This window comes from Neopsephotus bourkii, unplaced genomic scaffold, assembly GCF_033783945.1.
Source record: "Neopsephotus bourkii isolate Nb327-2 ecotype Australia unplaced genomic scaffold, CSIRO-AGI_Nbou_v1 NB_740, whole genome shotgun sequence".
Classification (NCBI taxonomy): Eukaryota; Metazoa; Chordata; class Aves; order Psittaciformes; family Psittacidae; genus Neopsephotus; species Neopsephotus bourkii.
Window position 1 is genome coordinate 1,798,606 of NW_026901238.1, and position 18,997 is coordinate 1,817,602.

The window sequence follows — 18,997 nt, forward strand, 5'->3', positions numbered from 1 at the left end:
TACTCCAGCTGTAACAACTTCCAGCTCTAAAAAGCTTCATGTCTAGACACATAAAACGCTCCACCTCAACCTTTTTCACTATCACTGCCTTTACAATTCCATCACTTCCAGGGACAAAGGAAATAAAGGTGAAATTCTTAGATCCAAATTTTTTCAGGCTTATATCCTTTTTCTTTTTTTTTTTTTAACTTAATACATGAAGTTACTGATGCAATATATTCCCAGACCAGCTTTCAGTATTGCCACATAGTTTAAGATTTAACCTGATGCATGGGGTGAATACTCATCTTTGCAAAAGCACCTGGATCTGTTACAGTACAAACGGGTGTCTCCCCCAACAATTGCCAGAGCCACCCATTACTCTGTGTGCCTCATCCTCAGACTGAGGCGCATGTGCCACATATACTGGCAATCACTGCTCAATTTGTGTATGCTAGCTGGTCAGAGATTAAAAAATGAACATATTTTTCATTTTCCCTTGGACGTGCCACAAAAACCAAAAAGCCTTAAAAGTTGCGTAATGTGCAAGAGCATTTTGTCTGGGCATACTATCAAGAATGGAAAATTATGAGGTCTCAGTGGAAGCAAATAGAAGAGTTACAGGAAAGAAATAAAGCAAAGAATGGGATTATATTTAGTAAGGCCCAATTTCAGCTAGACTTAGTCTTTACAAGTTCACATATATGTGAAATAGCCTGCCTGAAGCACTGGCTCAGGAAGCTGTAGTCCACTCCTTGCACTCTCCTCCTATTCTCAATGGTTTTTTTTCTGAAATTCTCCAACTTTTTTTCTGAAATCCTCAGTTTTCTAACCAATGGGGATGCAGCTTTGATGACTCATCTCTTTATTCCCGATTTGCTCGGCTGCTTTTCATCCACCAGCAGCAGTGCTTTGATGACTCGCACTTTGCTCGTGCTGCTGTTCATGCACAGATGTGGCATTGATAGCTCCAACAGGGAGGAAGGGAGGCGGGTACGTTTGCTATTCAGAGCACTTCCTCGGTGGTTACGCTCTGGAGATGACTACAATAGTTCACAGCTCTCACACTGTACGAACTATTCATTCTGTGGACATTTTATCATAAGCGTATGAAGGGAAGGCAGGACACTCCCTTAAGCACCAGAGCAGTGTTAGATCAGCTTAACCCAACTATGGAGCTGTCCCCTTCATCACTATATTTAGATGCACTATTGTACATGTAAGCTTAAATTCATCTCAGATAATTTTAACCACCCAAATGTCAGGCATACGAGCCAAGGTCCTGTATATCTTGATGAGACTTAAGTACTCTAAAGCACAATTCCTGCCCTCCAAAACCAGATGGGTTGAATTCTCTTTGGAGCCATCTCTCTCCCTGTCTCCAGTGCTCCCTGAACAACCAGTGTACTACAGATACCTAAACTGTCAGATTGCAAGTTAGGCAAGACAAATCTTGACTTGCACCAGCAGCAACCACCCACATAATTAATGGATTAGGAATGGCTAATAAGGAGCTGCAGAGAAAGGACCCTTGAGTTATGGTGTGTGGCAATCTGGACGCAAAGCAAACATTAGCAATATATATGCTTGGTAAAAGGGAGTTACATGCATACGAGGATGCACAAACAAGAACTTTCTTGGGAAATGTATGGATCAAACTCTGCATCAAATCCCACGCTTATGAGGATGGGTGCTGTGGGGTACTCTATGTGGCCTGAACACTGAACTTCATCAAGGAAATGCACAGAGGAGATACACGGGAATGGCATGAGGCAAAAACAATGTGACTCACGGGAAAAAAATAAGGTGCTAGGTTCATTATCCAACAGAAGAGATGGAACAAGATAACCATCTTCAAATATACAAAATGTTGCTGCAAGGGGGGAGAGGATAATTCATTCTCCATGTTGTGGTAGACAGGACCAGAACAATGGGCCAGACTGTCTGCCAGCAACATAGCACCTCTGCTGCTGGCAGCCAGGTTAGACAGACATCAGTAGGACAAGGTTTAGATCTAGTGCATTCTGCCATAAAGAATGGGACTAGACAACCTCTAAGGGCCCTTCCCAGCTTTATTTTCTATTATTCCATTTTGCTAAAGCAGTAAAACCATTCACCTTCAGCATTCAGCTCTAAGTATGCAGCTGGCTGTGTTTCTTATCTGAGAATTTCAAGCCTTTTTAGTGCAGGATCACACCTCACTGTCACATTCTGAGAATGCCAGGGAATGCTAAGAGAAATGTTTTTTTTTTCAAATGAGATAATTCTCTTAACACAGTATTGTCTGAATAAATGCAAATAAAGGAAGTTTATCATGACAGACTACTGCTTAATGGAGGGATTAAAAGTGAATTAGGCCTTTTTCAATTTGTTTCCCACCACATGCCCCAGACACAGCGTCACCTTCAGTTGTGATTTGAATGAACTATGTCATGCAGCTGAAAAATCATGTATTGAAATACTCATCTTTCATGGCAAAAGTTACTGTTGTGGATTATTTCTATGTTGGAGGCTGCCAAAAATCTGCCTCAGTATTATGTATTAACGGTCACCTGCACTAAGCACCCTGAACTGGCTTCCAATATACAAACTAACACACATTTTCATTTTCAAATTACTCTGTGCCACCAAAGGTCCTGTAGATCAAGATAAAAGTTTTATTTGCTTTACTCAAGTGTATTAGAAGAAATATTATAGGAAGCCCAGAATTTCAGAGGTTTTATGGGTAAATATCATGCCATTTCTCTGACACTTTGAAACAATGAACACTCTTAAAAGGATCCATTTATGTTATTACTAGATGTGGGCATTGAGATGCGAGATTTAGAGTTAGCTGTAGCTAACAGTACCTTTCCCAGCTCTAAAAGTGAGTGAGTCACATGCAAACTGGTGACAGATTTTAGTATCATATGTGAATAATTCATGTTTTACACAGAGCAGAATTATGCTTGGAAAAAACATAAACCCTATATTTCTAAAGGAGACTGCACTTGTTCCTACTAAGCATTTTTAAAAAGAAACGCCTCCTGATCAATGTATGGTCCAGACTACAGCAAGGCAATTGGTTTTCAGGATATTCAGCACCCTATGTTACATAGACAACAATACCACAGGCTGAGAGAGCTCAGATTGTTCAGCCTGGAGAAGAGAAGGCCCCAAGAAGACCTTACAGCAGCTTCCAGTGCCTAAAGGGGATGACAAGAAAGTTGTAGAGGGACCTTCTGAAAAGGGCATGCAGGAATAGGACAAGGGGGAATGGATTTAAATTAGATATTAGAATGAAGTTCTTTACTGTGAGGGTGGTAATCTCCAGTAGAAGAGATCTCTGGAGGCCTCCGCTCAGAGCCCTTCTTGAAACAGTGCCAATTAGATCAGGTTGCTCTGGCCTTATGCAGTCAAAGTTTGAACATCTTCCCTACAGTTAACACATACAGTTCTTTCAGCTCTTCCCACGTGTCAACTGCTCTAGCTCCAAACCATCTTTGTGGCCTCCACTGGTCTTGCCCCAGTCCATCCATGTCTTGCTTGCTCTAGGTAGCCTGAAATTGGACAGAGCAGTTCAATGCAGTCTCTCTCACAAGCACTAAGCAAAAGGGAAGGAAGGTTCAGTGGCCTGGACCTGCTGGCTAGTCCTTGCTGGTACAGCTCAGCTTGCTGTTGGCCTTTTTGGCAGTGGCACATTACTGGCTCATCTTCAACTTTTCTGCAGCGCAACACAGGTCCCTTTCTGTAAAGGTGCTTTCTAGCCAGTTGGCCCCAACATGTAGTGGTGCATTGGGTTTGTTCCTCTCCAAGGGCAGGACATGGCATTTTCCTCAGTCAATTTCATGATGCTCCCATCTGCCCTTGTCTCCAGCCTCCACCTGGACATCACACCACCCTTCAAGCCCAAAGGTGCAGCCAAATTTCCACAAATCATTCACATCTCACAAATCTGGCTATAAGGAAACCAGGAGAGGTCATATCAAAGACCTTAACTGAAGACAAGGCAAGAGGTTGAGAAGATATAACAGAGGAATCCAGGTGATTACACTAAAGCACTCGAAGTGGGGACAGGAGATGAGAAAGTTGCTGGGGAGCTGTTCTTCTGAGAAATACAACCAGTAGCACAGTGTTCCTCCCACCCCAGAACCTTTTGCTGCCAGCTCTGTCTCTTGTGCTCTCTTTCCAGTTTCAAATTGTGAGGGGTGTTTGGAGGAAAAAAATTCACTGATTTTAGGAACAGAAATATATCAAGAACTCTAAGATGGGGAAAAAACACATGTGAATGTCAATGCAAGAGCCCTCCAAGGCCTTGGGAAAGAGACAGGACAGTAGCAAACCAAGAAAAATCCAAATGGTAGAGTAGGATCTGGAATCAGATTTCTTATTGGGCACAGCATGGACACAGGGAGAAAACAAAAACAGGCAACACAGACAGAAAGTGCAGTGGTCACGACTTAGTGTGTCACCCACCCTCGCAGCTGCCTCTCTTCCAACAGCATGGATTCAAGCATATATACTAGAAAATTGTTAGGGCTCCTTGCCAGAATAACCCCTTGATTTTGTTGCAAAGCAGCTGCATTTAGTTTTACAACTCCTGCTTGCATTGACTTACCCAAATTTACTTCTAAGTGCCGATTTTAAAGGGACTCTGTCTACTAAAAGCAAATGACAAGAGCAAAATCAGTCCCTTTGCTGTTCTTCCTCACACCTTGACTTCTATTTCTGTTCCTGCCACTCACCAGCAATCTGCCAGCAGGTGAATCACTTCAGTGTTTCTGCTTCCCTTCAAACTTCTCATCTATTTAGATAATAATTTTGCAGAGTAATAGCTGTCTTTAGATGCAAAGTGGGTCTGTGCTCAACAAGTGCCTCTGCGTGCTGCTGTACAATATTACTGCTAATTGTCATCTTGTGCTTCAGCATATGCATGGTCACATGTCTCTGAGATTATCTCAGCTTCACTCATTACAACATCCACTTTGTTTTTTGTATTTTAAACTAGTTTGCATGGGAACAAAGACATCCATGTGTCTGAAAAATAATGCCAATACACTCTAACTCCTGCAGTACCTACAGACATACAGTGGTGTGTCTAAAGGCTTCAGACACACGCAGAACTGACGTAATGAACACTGTTGTTGAATGAAGGGGACGTGGGTGTACCTAGTTATACCTATGCGTAATGCTTTAAATCCACATTATGCCCAAAGTAGTGACGAATACATGCTCATCTGATGGCATCATCTTAATTACCTCTCTAATTAATCAAGAAGCACGCAGAAAGTTTCCACTGGATTGGTTCTATCACTGTAAATGATCATTACACTGGTGATACCATGACACACAATCGGATAATCAGCAAGACTATTTTTGAGCACAGAAAACAAAAAAGTCACAGGGACAAATGGCAGGTGGCCCTGAAAAGAGATCTGAGCTACTTGCCCAAAGACATGCCCCGTGTTACTTGAATTAGCCTCTCAACTTAGGTGTGTACACAGGAATACGGATGTATGAAAGACCATGTGGTGTAAGTAGCACCTGCAATATGAATCTGCAATGTTTTCCTTGAAACTAGTGTCTACATTCATGCCCCAGTCACCTATAGTTTTTGGTGAGGGAAGGCAGAGAGACTTGAGCGTTTCATAGAAAAAAAAGAGGAAAAAATCAAGTGTTCACATGCCTCTGTCACCATAATCCCTGATAATATGGGAAGATTATCAAGCAGAAAGTTCAACAGGTGAGTTGGTTTACCACGAGGGTCATGAGGCACTGGCACAGGTTGTCCAGAGAACCTGTAGCTGCCCCATCCTTGGCAGTGTTCAAAGCCAAGATGGACTGGGCTTGGAGCAACCTGGTCTAGTGGAAGCTACCCCTGCTTGTGGCAGGGGAATGGAACTGGATGAGCTTTAAGGTCCCTTCCAACCCAAACCATTTTCTGATTCTATGATTTTATGATCTGTGAGAACCTCGACGGTGTGGATGGTGCAAGCAGGCAGGGTAGTAGTAGGATACTGTAAGAACAGTAAATATTTCCTGGCATACAGTAATAGTTACGCTGGGTTATTTTCACATCTGCTAAGTGCACTTCCTCCAGCACTATCCGCCAATGATTAAGACCTGTCACAAACACTCTTTATGGCGTGAAATCCTGCTGTGCATCAGCATGCGGTGGCAAACAACCAGGGCCAGAGGGAAGCCGAGGTGTGTGCACCATGTCTATGTATCAAGGTGAGTGGCAGGCTACTGCAGACAGGCCACAAACACTCACAATCCCCATCTGTTTGCTAGGACAGCTGATGGCTCTGAGCATCCCAAGCTGGAATGCACATTCATGACAGGAAAAAGCCTTCCTGGCTTTACCTACAAGCCAGTCAGCCAAAGGGAACCTGACAAATCTTGCAGCAGTTCCTGTGTCCTGCAATAAAAGCCTGAACCCAGACAGCCAAGTCACTACTGGAAGGAGATGGAAACCCACCACTACTGTAAGCCTCAGCTACTCCCCTTAGTTACCTCTCTCATTGGCAACAGCCAAATTCAAGAAAAACTTCACACCACTTATGCTTCTAGAACTGACAAATGCAGAATAGCCAAACTGCCAGCAATTCTACATTATGATCGCATACTCTGCAGCTGAATTGAAAGTAACTTGCAGTCACCTTATTTACAATAAATACCATGCATGTTCGCCAACTTAGAGCAGCTCATTTATTTCTCCTTCATCTCCATTAGACAGGCATCTCTGTTACAAGACTCCAACTTTAAATTAAAAACAGCCAGATAGGCTAGGGCTGTGCTATACAGAAACAGCATCAAAATCAGGCTCTGATTTTCATTACTTTCGATTTATCTTGGATTACTCTGGATTTACAATTTACCTAACTTCTATGAAGTTACAACAGGTGAAGTTCTGCCAAAGAACTTATGCATCACATGAAGTCTATCAGCAAGTTTGCTGATGACACTAAGCTGGGAGGGGTGGCCGACACGCCAGAAGGCTGTGCTGCCATCCAGCGAGACCTGGACAGGCTGGAGAATTGGGCGGGGAATAACTTGATGAAATATAACAAGGGAAAGTGTAGAGTCCTACATCTGGGCAGGAACAACCCCAGGTTCCAGTATAGGTTGGGGAACGACCTGTTAGAGAGCAGTGTAGGGGAGAGGGACCTGGGGGTCCTAGTGGACGATAGGGTGACCATGAGCCGACACTGTGTCCTTGTGGCCAAGAAGGCCAATGGCATCCTGGGGTGTATTAGAAGGGGGGTGGTTAGTAGGTCGAGAGAGGTCCTCCTTTCCCTCTACTCAGCCCTGGTGAGACCTCATCTGGAATATTGTGTCCAGTTCTGGGCCCCTCAGTTTAAGAAGGACAGGGACCTGCTGGAGAGAGTCCAGCGCAGGGCAACTAAGATGATTAAGGGAGTGGAGCATCTCCCTTATAAGGAAAGACTGAGGGAGCTGGGTCTCTATAGTTTGGAGAAGAGGAGATTGAGGGGTGACCTTATTAGTGTATATAAATATATAAAGGGGGAGTGTCACAAGGATGGAGCCAGGCTCTTCTCAGTGGCAAACAATGATAGGACAAGGGGCAATGGGTACAAACTGGAACACAAGAGGTTCCACTTAAACTTGAGAAGAAACTTCTTCTCAGTGAGGGTGACAGAACACTGGAACAGGCTGCCCAGGGAGGTTGTGGAGTCTCCTTCTCTGGAGACATTCAAAACCCGCCTGGACACGTTCCTGTGTAACCTTATCTAGGTGTTCCTGCTCTGGCAGGGGGATAGGACTAGATGATCTTTTGAGGTCCCTTCCAATCTCTAACATACTGTGATACTGTGATACTGTGAAGTCACACCAAATGAGAAATGTTTTGTTGCAGTCATCAACACACCAGTCATTAACAAGTTGTTGTAGTAATTAGTATATATACTTAATCACAGAAGAGTTTGGAAGGGACCTTAAAGCTCATCTAGTTCCACAAGCCCTGCCATGGGCAGGGACACCTTCCACTAGACCAGGTTGCTCCAAGCTCTGTCCAACCTGGCCTTGAACACTGTCAGGGATGGGGCAGCCACAGCTTCTCTGGGCAATCTGTGCCAGGGCCTCACCACCCTCACAGGGAAGAATTTCCTAATATCTAATGTAAATCTCTCTCTGTCAGTTTAAAACTATTAATCATACCGCTGATGATGGTTGCTACCAAGTTCTTCAGGAAAAAGTATGAATCCTTGCAATTTTTCAGGCTTGTTTACTTTGGGAATTACTCCAGAAGAGCAATTCCTGTTAATCGCAGGAATCAAGATACCGTTCTCCAAAATAAATATGACTTTTATAAGGCAGAAATAATTCATTCTTTTTGCAAAATTAGATCATGATCACGTATCCTCAATTTGGAATAGTTATGCTATTTGATGTTCCTCCATTTCTGTAACATAAACAAACTTCTGTTGCAGATGAGGTCCAGCATGGACAAAGACTGCCGGCTCCAACAGCAAAATTATTGCTCTGACAAATGGGACTGGTAACAACTCTCATATTCTGTTTCTGCGGAGGAAAGTGTACAAGTTATTACCAGTGACACGAAGTAAGTTGCTCCCACCTACAGCTGCTGTCAGCTACACCTCTTGACAGCAGACAAGCTTTCATGCCTCTTCTGGTATGAAATCAGAGCAACTAATGAGGGACAAACTTCACATTATGATTTTTTGTTTTTTCCTGGCAGAATTAATGAGAGGAAATTGAACACTTCCAAATCATGTTGCCAGATATGTCTGGAGCTGACTGTTATTCCCCGACTGCAAGTGGCAGCCTTAAAGCTGAGCTGTGAATTTGCATTGCAGTGGGTTAGGTACAGTAATGGTATATACCATAGTTTTGAAGTCCCTGCTGTCAAATCAGAAATTCAGAAAAAGCTGAAGGCAACTCCTTGGAATAAAGCTGTGAGGACAGAAATAATGCAGAATGTGCAAGTAGAAATAAAATTCATAGTTCATCTTAGACACACTCAGCATGTTAATGCCTCAACTGTTCTGTTCATTTGCTACCTGCTTTCAGGGCCCTGAGGCATCCGCTATCAAGGCATAACCCAATGTAATTCAACCTGAAGTCTTCAAATGTTATATTTGCTGCAGAAATGCTCTTGAGTAAACACTTCTCTGAAATTTCTAATTATTTAGAAATCTAACCTGTGAACTTTGCTCTTTGGCATCAGGTTTATAAACCATTTCAGACACATCCTTTGTGAATCCTGAGCACAGAGACTTAAGAGGAGTTAATAATCTGTAATTTCCACCCCCTAGAAACCAGCCATTCCCAATTGCAGTTCTGGCTATCATAGAATCATAGAATCATAGAATAGTTAGGGTTGGAAAGGACCTTAAGATCATCAAGTTCCAACCCCCCTGCCATGGGCAGGGACACCTCGCTCTAAACCATATTACCCAAGGCCTCGTCCAACCTAGCCTTGAACACTGCCAGGGATGAAGCATTCACAACCTCCCTGGACAACCTATTCCAGTGTCTCACCACCCTAACAGGAAAGAATTTCCTCCTTATATCCAATCTAAACTTCCACTGTTTAAGTTTTAACCCATTACCCCTTCTCCTACCACTACAGTCCCTAATGAAGAGTCCATCCCCAGCATCCCTATAGACCCCCTTCGGATACTGGAAGGCTGCTATGAGGTCTCCATGCAGCCTTCTCTTCTCCAGGCTGAACAGACCCAACTTTCTCAGCCGATCTTCATATGGGAGGTGCTCCAGTCCCCTGATCATCCTCATGGCCTCCTCTGGACTTGTTCCAACAGATCCATGTCCTTTTTATGTCGAGGACACCAGAACTGTATACAATACTCCAAGTGAGGTCTCACTAGAGCAGAATACAGGGGCAGAATCACCTCCTTCGACCTGCTGGTCACACTCCTTTTGATGCAGCCCAGGATACGGTTGGCTTTCATGGCTGCAAGCGCACACTGCTGGCTCATGTTCATTTTCTCATTGACCAGCACTCCCAAGTCCTTCTCCCTATCAGCCACTGACATGAGGCTGTCAAGATACACAGCAATGATACAGGCATGGAAAGGGGAAGATGTTCAACCCACTGTTTGCATGGTCATGAACAAGTCCAAAGAAAAGAGAAAATGCACAAGAAATCCCACAACATGGAGACAGCGTGGGCAGAGACTAAGTGCCTATTTATCCTCCTACAATGCATTTCAACACAACTGCTTGAGTATTTTCATTTGAACCAATTAAATCTGAAAGAAAACATTTTTGCTTAAATCAGTATAAGAAATCAATGTTAGTATCAATGTAAGAACATATAAAATCATATAAAATCAAATGTTTAGATCAATGCAAGAATATTAAAAGGTGGTTTCACTAAAATATTTTGTTGACCAAAAATAATTAGCTTTCAATAAAGCACTGAGAAAAGTATTTGAGTATTTTCTTTTATCCTATGTCCAGACTTAACTGAGATCCCCCTTCCTCTTACCTTGCTGCAGTATGTTCTTTGAACAGTAGATTTAGATTAGCTATTAGGTAGAATAATATCACTATGAGGGTGGTGAGGCACTGGCACAGGTTGCCCAAAGAATGGGGATATAGGCTGCCCCATCCCTGGCAGTGTTCAAAGCCAGTTTGGATGGGGCTTTGAGCAACCTGGTCTAGTGGAAGGTGTCCCTGCCTGTGGCAGCAGGTTGAAACTAGATGTTAGAATTATCCTTCTAATTCAAGCCATGAATACCATGAAGTCTGTCCATAGCAATGAATATCCCTGACATTCGGTGAAAATGTAAATCCTGGTATAAAATCCAGAGAGTGATAAATAGAGAGCAATAAATCAAAACTGTTCTTCAAATCCTAACTTCGGTGACAAAACAGAAAGCCCCTGAAAATGGCTTCTCTAACTTGCTCCTGCATAGCTCCCATAGCTGTGAGTCTGCAGACTGTCACGTATGTTTTAAGCATGAGAACGCCACCAAAACAAAAGACCATGGGGACATCAAGTAACTAGGGAGGCTTGCTGCTGGAAGCCTACCTGTTTTATTAGAAAGTCGGAAGGACACCATCTTGTCAGGGATGCTGCAGACATTCCTCACTGAGGCGATGCAGCTGTAATTCGCGTAGTCCTGAGGTCGTAGGTTCTTCAGCTTCAGGATCTTTGTTTCTCCCTGGGTGTGCAAGAGTGAGCATTAGGAAGGGACCAAGGCAGAGGAGCAAGCAGGGGTACAGGAAACACCAAGACTAGCTTTCAAAAGGCAAGAGGAAGATTCAGAGGTGGTTAATTAGAAGCAGATGTTGAAGTGGTCCAGATAATATATTTTATTTAATTATCTGAAAGAATGGTATCTGGCATAACCTAAAACTGTAGCTGCATTTATATATTGAAGGCAAAAGAAGAGCAGCGAAGGGAAAATTGGTTTGACAGAGTCTTTCATGTCACAGCATTATTCAGGATAACATTTCTTAAGGTACAATCTGCATGATGAAAAATATCACAAGGTACAGAAATCCTGCTGTTTGCCTTTGAAAATAAGTTGCTGATGGATTTTATTTTTAGCCAGCAGTGTAAATGATGGAGCAGGGACCTGAATGGGATATGTAATGAAGGAGTTCCTTCAGACACAATCAGAAGAGAACTGGAAAATATGACATTTTCCAGTACTATGTGAAATGGGCACGTCAGAAGCAGAAAGTCAAGTGAAAAAGTAAGCTGCTGAAAAATGCATGAAAACTCTTACAGCACTATTTGCAACAGAAGTAAGAAAAAGGCAGAAGGAGTGTTAGATACAAAACCCTGAGCACACAGAGATGTCATGGGGCAGAGCAGGGAGAAAGAATGCACAGGAAGCACAGTAAAGCACAACAGGGTGTCAGGTGTGGGAACACAATAGCATGGAGGGCTGCAAAAACATCTAATAAATCTACATGTACCAATACTTGCACATTATGAATTCTAGCATTAAAATAACAAAATTCCTTAGGCTTTCCATCTCATCCTCCAGCTGCCCTCTTTTAAGTCTATGCCTGTATTTATACTGATAAGCTAAAAATGTGTTATGGTGAGACAAGGTTAAGGCACAACCCTGTCCCTGGGAGACACTGAATGGGCTCACAAAGCATCAAAAGGGCAAGCTTTGGAAAATTATCATTGTCATTTGTTCTGTTAAAACTAAAATGTTCAAAACTTCAAATTGTGAAAAAAAATCAATATGTTGCTCAACATATTGAATTTTTTTCACAATTTGAAGTTTTGAACATTTTGAAGTTTTGCACAGTATCACAGGCACTGACTGCCCAGGCCTACATAAGTAAAAATCTAGTAGCTAGTGAAAATGCATGTATGGAACTATCAAAAAACCCCAATACAAGAGAAGAGAAAATATTAGCCAGACAAGAAAAGGAACAGTAGTTGAAATCAGGCTAGGTAGATGTTTGGAGCATGGGAACTGAAGTGATTTGTATATGTAAATCAGTCCCACAGAAATAATGAGATTAAAATTAAGCACATGCAATTTAGTGTTTGCCTTTGAAAGGCTGCTCCTAAAGATAGAGATCCTGCTTTAAAAAGAGTTTTAGCTGGGCTAGAAAAGGGCCCGATCCAGGTTAGCAGAAACGCAGCTACCAAAGTCGTTGAGTTCTGGAAAGACAAGGCAGCTACACCTCCTCAATTCAATCCTCAGCTCTACACTCCAAGTTGAACTTGTGGGCTGAGCTCACAATGGTATTCTGGATCATGTCCTCAGATTGCAGAGATATATAAAAATGTATATATTTTCCTCACTGGCTTGGATAATTAGTCTAATTATGTCTAATTACATAATTATTGTAAATACAGCAAATTTAATCTTGCAGTCAGGCTGTGCAATTACAATGTGCAATGAGGATGATGCAGACTCTTAGGAAAAAATTCAGCACCAAGATTTTAGTTTTGAAAAATTCAGCATTTAAAACACTCCTGCAGATGTGAACATTTGTGTTTGTTCAATTTCTTTCCCCACAGCAGCTAAAATAAGCAGCTGATGTTACCTGATTCATTGAAAACAATCTGCCCAGACTTCAAGAATTTACTTGTATATGCCCAGTTTCCCAGGTGCCTTCTATGGGCAAGAAAAACTAGTCTTTTTTGGGGCAAGTTCCTGAAAAAAAAAGTGTGCCATGATTTGTTTCCCTTTACATTTCAAATGATTTTCAGATTAATAATCCACCTTCAAAGCACTCAACAACAAAAAATACACAACACCTAAATATGTATCTCATGATGCTCTGAAGTCAAATCCCCTCTATCCCTCTTCACAGCAGCTCTGTTACCTTATAAGCTGCACCAATTACGTAGAAATATGCAGTAGACATTTACGACTCTTGAAATTTCAGTAACATCTTCTCCTTTTATAAACATATATCAAATCTCCTAGGCACACAGACAAGATACACTAATTCAAATTGACCCCCCAAAAATGTAAAAAAGTTATGGATAAGCTTTCAATTATAAACATGACAATATGATTTACTTGTTAATTCAGCCCAGCCAGGGGTTCTAGGAAATATATTCCTAGTAACCTAGAAACATATATTTAAATTGAATCTAATTTCATGTGACATATTTTATTAGTTATGTTCTTATTACATGATAGGGAAGCATTCCTGTATTGAGATACAAAACAAAAAGTTCCACACCAAGAGTCTCTCATTTTTTAATTAAAACATTAAAAAAAATTTCCCATTTACACGATTGAGTGAAAGGAAACAAGCCACAGATTTGTTAAACCAGGTCAGTACATGTTATATTAAAAATAATCTCATCACATTTGGTAGACCAATAACATGACTGTAATCTAATTCGCATCTCTGCAGTGTTCCAGGTTAAACGTTTCTCAGTAAAATACCAAGCCACTGTAGCAATATAAAGCTGTCAAGTACAATAAAAAGAAAAAATGAAGATGCTTTCAAATCATTAGCTGAAGTTTATTTATGAAAGTTGCAGGTTGCTTTCTCCTATCAGAACCAAATTACCAGGCAGTTTTCACTTCTGTCTTTACTCCTTATTGCTTGAGATTTTCCAAAGCATGGGTTTTTTTGCCTTATTCATTTCTTTTTTTTTTAGTTTATTTTTTTTTTCTTTTCAAACACCATCACAGACTTTTGTCCACAGACAACAGGATATGCCACCTTTTCAGTCCAAGACTGTGCAAATGTGCTAACAATAGATTAATCTGATCTAATCTGACACACTCTTTTGATGGCCTGGTCTGCCTTCATGGCTGCGAGCAAGAGCAGGAAGACGTAAAAAAGAATTTCTTCCCTTTTTTTGTCACCTGATTTTTTAAGTCTATAATTCTGCAACAAAAACATATTCGAAGAAGGGAAAGGCAGAATAAAAACAAACAAACAAACAAAAACCCCACAAACAAGCCCCCAAACAAAATAAAACCCCACAAAACCACAGGGAGTTGCCATAGAGTTTAGTCTTCTTCAAAAGCTTTTTAGCCTGTAACTTCCATGCAGAATCACTTTGCATTGTACTGGAAAAGCTTAGGAAATTGCATTCAAACCAGATGTTTGGGCTTGTAGCTCCCAAGCAAAATGACTTCAAAAAGGCTCCTGCAGACAGCACTCATTGTGCATCTTCCCATAATTTTCTATTTCATAATTAAAAAAAAAAAAGTTTTATATTAGGATGTCTTACAATAACATACGGGTGCATCTGTCCTGGGGTGTAGTTATCTGGATGGGACGCCCACATATCCCCAGCACAGCCCAGCAGGGACGTACAGGCAGATCCACCAACGAATCTGGTGCAAGTAGCCTAAGGAAAGAAAAACCCTGTACTGTCATTCTTACCTGGGTAAAGAAGGGCTCATAGATCTCCACTCCTTTATCAGACCCTTGCAGCAGTACCTCTTGGCCACGTCGCCAGCTGTACCGAACGGGTGGATTGGAGTTGGCAACACACCTGAGAAACACTGTTCTCTCATAGTAAAACTGTTCTTTTGCTTCCCCAATGCTCTGGTGGACTGTTACTACTGGATCATCCAAATCTGGAAAGACAGAAAGAACAACCAAGCTAAAGTCAGGCTTCAGTGGACTCTACAATGTTTAATCAAGGGGAAGTGCGTGGATCTCATTGTAGACAAGACAACAACAAAATGAAGGCAATACAGCTCTCTAAAAGCCACAAACTTAGATTTTCAGACTTCTGAAGCAAAACTCAGTTTTAGAGATTTTTGGGGTTTTTTTCATCTGCACAGCACCTACCACAACTTGGTCTTCATTTTTGACTCAGGCTTTTGTATATATTGTATATTCGTGATATCATATATGATAATAGAAATCATATTTCTGTTGTGTTTCCACTAGTACTTAGGTTTTATCTGGTTTTCATATTTGCATGATTTTAATTTAAATGTCTCTTATACAAAATAGTTTATAAAGCTTTGGAAATAAACAGACTAATTTGCATACTAATGTAGGATCCAGTATAACATAGACCATGAGCATGCAGCTGTTTTCCTTTAAAGCAGTAATTCAATACAGCAGTTTAATGCATTCTCCCTTCTTTTAGTTACATGCATTTAATGCCAAGCAGGTAAATTCATCACACGCTTTAGAACACACTTCTCTTGATTAAAATACAGGTATCATACAATTACTCCTACTGCATAAGCTCAAAGAAAATTAGATCCCCACAACAGAATTCATTCATCTTGTATAGGGAAGAAATAACGATAGTCCCTTGGAATATGAGTACACCTAATTAATTAATTTGGGCTTCATTCCATCAGGAACACCCTGTTCACAGAGTGTTACTATTGTTTATTATGAGCTTTCTCTGAAGGTACAAATACACTGAAGAAAGAAAAAATAGATAAAAAAGAAATGGCTATTTTACTAAGTATTAATTATAAACATTCAACCTCTAAACAACAGGGTAAGCAAGTCTCTGGCAAGCTTTAGGGAGAAGTTACACTACCCAGAGGGCTGGCAGCCAAGGGAGAGTTACTTCTTGAAGTCTAGCCCCTATGTTTCAATTGTACATCCACCAGCTACAACACAGGCACTAGTGCTGTTACCCGCAGAGAGGAGTAACAATTTGCCTCTACTGATCTACAATACACCTCTACTGATCTGGTCTGCAAGCACACAGCAACACATCCCCATGGGCAACTGAGCCTTTACTGAATTTCAGAACCTTATCATCAGTGTTTCTTCTTAAAACATAATATAAATAATGCTTTAAATAGTGCTTAATTAATCGCTCATCCACAAATCTAACCCTATTTTTGCAGAGTCTTGTGTGACTAACTACTCAAATTCATCAGGGGTTTTTTGAGTCCACAATTCAGTGAAATGCACAACAAGGTGCTCAAAGCATAGCATGGTCACCAGTGTCAAAGGGAATGTGGCCATGCACAAAGGCACCTGCACATTTGAGGCCCTTTTCAAAGGTGTTGAAAACAAGGACAGTTTTTTTGGAAGATGCATCACATGAGTTTTGATCCTATGTTCTTTTCCCAAGTCACTCAAACTCCAGTGTACTGTGTGAGATGGACCATCACTGTAGCAGTTCTTTAAAAATTCAGGGGTCTGGCAGTTTGAAAAACTAGAGGTGAGGCAGAGGCACATGGAAACCTAATGCTAACAAACTGAATAGATTAGCATGCTTCAAACATCCACACTGTAAAGCAGCTTGCATTTAAAATTATTCTTTAGATGCTTATTTTCATTTGCATAACAAGAGCAAAGCTTGAGAGTCTCTTGATTAATTAAAAACAAAACATGTTCCAAAATGTGGAATAATTCAAGCAATAATACCTTGTAATGCTGCATGGATTTTAAGTAAATGTTACCTTCATTCTACTCTACAAAACATTTAATTTAATATCACAGAAACAAATTATGGAACTGTTGCTCCAAATTGGGATGGCATTTTCTAATGAGATTTCATTTTTGTTTTAAAGGTTATTTTAAATCACTGTAGCATATGAAAAGGGATGAGATTGCTGAAATGTTATGTCTTATGCACTAGAAAAAAAAAGAAAAAGGAAGGAAAACAGCTTGCTTCAGTTTCTAGGGCAAAACACCTGTTTCCTGTATTTTGATGAACAACAGAACATTTCACACATGAATGCTCTCCAGGGTCTGCTTATTAAAGCACATCCTTGGACCACAAACAAGGCTGACTGACAGCCAAGAGCCTCCAACACCAAATTCATTGGACCTCAAATTTTTCACTCTTAGGTAACAGTGAGTCCTCTTAGGTGAACACACAAAGAGTCCAAGTCTTGACTTCGCTTCATTTTGATAAAGTTACTTAAGACTACACACTCTAAATCACTTAAAGCCTAATATCAGGAGTTAAGGCGACTTCGAGGCATGCCAGAGTAAGGTGGCAATCAACACCCTAACACAAGGCAGACAGGACAGAAAACAGCTTTGCAGAACAGGCTGTGGAGGTCTTGGTGTGGAAGATGAACAGGAAGTAGCTGACCATGTTCCAGGCTGCAACAGGATAGTGCAGTCAGTAGGGCCGGGGAAATGATCCTTCCCCTCTACCCACATCTGTGAGACAACTGAGCACCCTGTCCAGGTCAAGACATGGATGTACTGGAGCAAATGCAGGAAGCCACCAAGAGGACCAGAGAGCTGGAACAGGTGCTGCGGAAGCAGAGGCTGAGTGAGCTGTGTTTGGCTAGCCTGAAGAAGGTAAGATGAAGAGGAGATTTAATTTCTATCTTTGACTGATTACCAGGAAGTTACAGAGAAGGTAAAGGAAAACTCTTCTTAGAACTGCACAGTAAAAGACCATGAGGTGTAAGTTGCGCCAAGAGAAATTCTTCCTGGTTATAAATGAAAACAAATTCCCCATGCAATTTTTACAAGGAGCCACATGGAAAAGACAAGGGGTGATAGGCGCAAGTTACTTGTGGGGAGATGCCTAATGTACAAGAGGAAAATCTTTCACAATTAGAACAATCAGCCATTGGAATTATCCCCCCAAGGAAGTGGTGGATTCCCTAACACTGGACACTGTTAAGATTCAGCTAGACAGGGTGCTGGGACATCTAGTCTGGGTCATGTTTTGTGTAGAAAGGGTGGACCAGATGGTCCTTGAGGTCCTTTCCAGCCTGGGTTTCTATGATTCTACAATCAGACAAGTGCTCAGAGAGTTTATGGGGTACCTTCTTCAGAGACATTCAAAGCTTGACTGGACACAGACCCCAGAAAACTGATCTAACGGTGAAACTGGCCCTGGTTTGAGCAGGGGTTTGGACAAGAGATCCTTTCCATACCATGCTTCATGATACCGTAAGCCATGATAATACCACTTGCTTGTATGATCTGCTCTCTTTTTCAACAGATGCATGCTGGATGTGTGCAAACCCCCTCTGACACTTGGACTCCTTAATAACAGAGAGGAGCAGGCACCCTCTTTCTGCATAGCACTGTACTACGATAGGGAATGGATTGTGATTAGAGTACAAGGAAACTGAGTAGAGGATAGTGCTCTAGCCATGCCACTCAACACTTGGAAGGCAGACACAGGGACTGTGAGAATGAAGACCTTAAGCCCACTGTAGGAGAGGATCAGGTTCGAGATCATCTTAACCTGAACGTGCAGAAGTCCATAGGAACTCATGAAATCCATCCGAGGGTCCTGAAGGAGCTGGCGAATGAAGTTGGTAAGCCACTGTCCATCATATTCAAAAACTCGTGGCAGTCAGGTGAAGTTCCCAATGACTGGAAAAAGGGAAATATAACCTCCGTTTTCAACAAGGGGAAATGGAAGACCCAGGGAGCTACAGACCAGTCAGTCTCACCTTTGTGCCTGGAAGGATCATAGAGCAGATTCAAATGGAAACTATGCTTAAGCACATGTAAAACAACTAGGTGGTTGGTGACAGCCAACATGGCTTCATCAAGGGCAAATCATGCCTAACAAATTTGTCAGCCTTCTATGACAGGGCTATAGAACTGAGCAGGTGCAAAACAGCTGCAGGTGTTCGTACTTGAGAAAATGAAAATGAGCCAGCAGTGT

General features: G+C 41.6%; 1 protein-coding gene across 3 annotated transcripts in view; it reads right to left on the reverse strand.

Annotated features, from left to right (window-relative positions):
* MDGA2 (MAM domain containing glycosylphosphatidylinositol anchor 2) overlaps positions 1–18,997 on the reverse strand; it is a 389,024-nt gene that overhangs the window by 173,842 nt on the left and 196,185 nt on the right. For all 3 annotated transcript variants that reach the window (XM_061354587.1, XM_061354586.1, XM_061354588.1), the window contains exons 4-5: positions 14,803–14,999; positions 11,000–11,132 (exon numbers count right to left, since the gene is read on the reverse strand). In XM_061354587.1, coding sequence (XP_061210571.1) covers positions 11,000–11,132; positions 14,803–14,999 — 330 coding nt within the window. The remainder of the gene's footprint in view (positions 1–10,999; positions 11,133–14,802; positions 15,000–18,997) is intronic.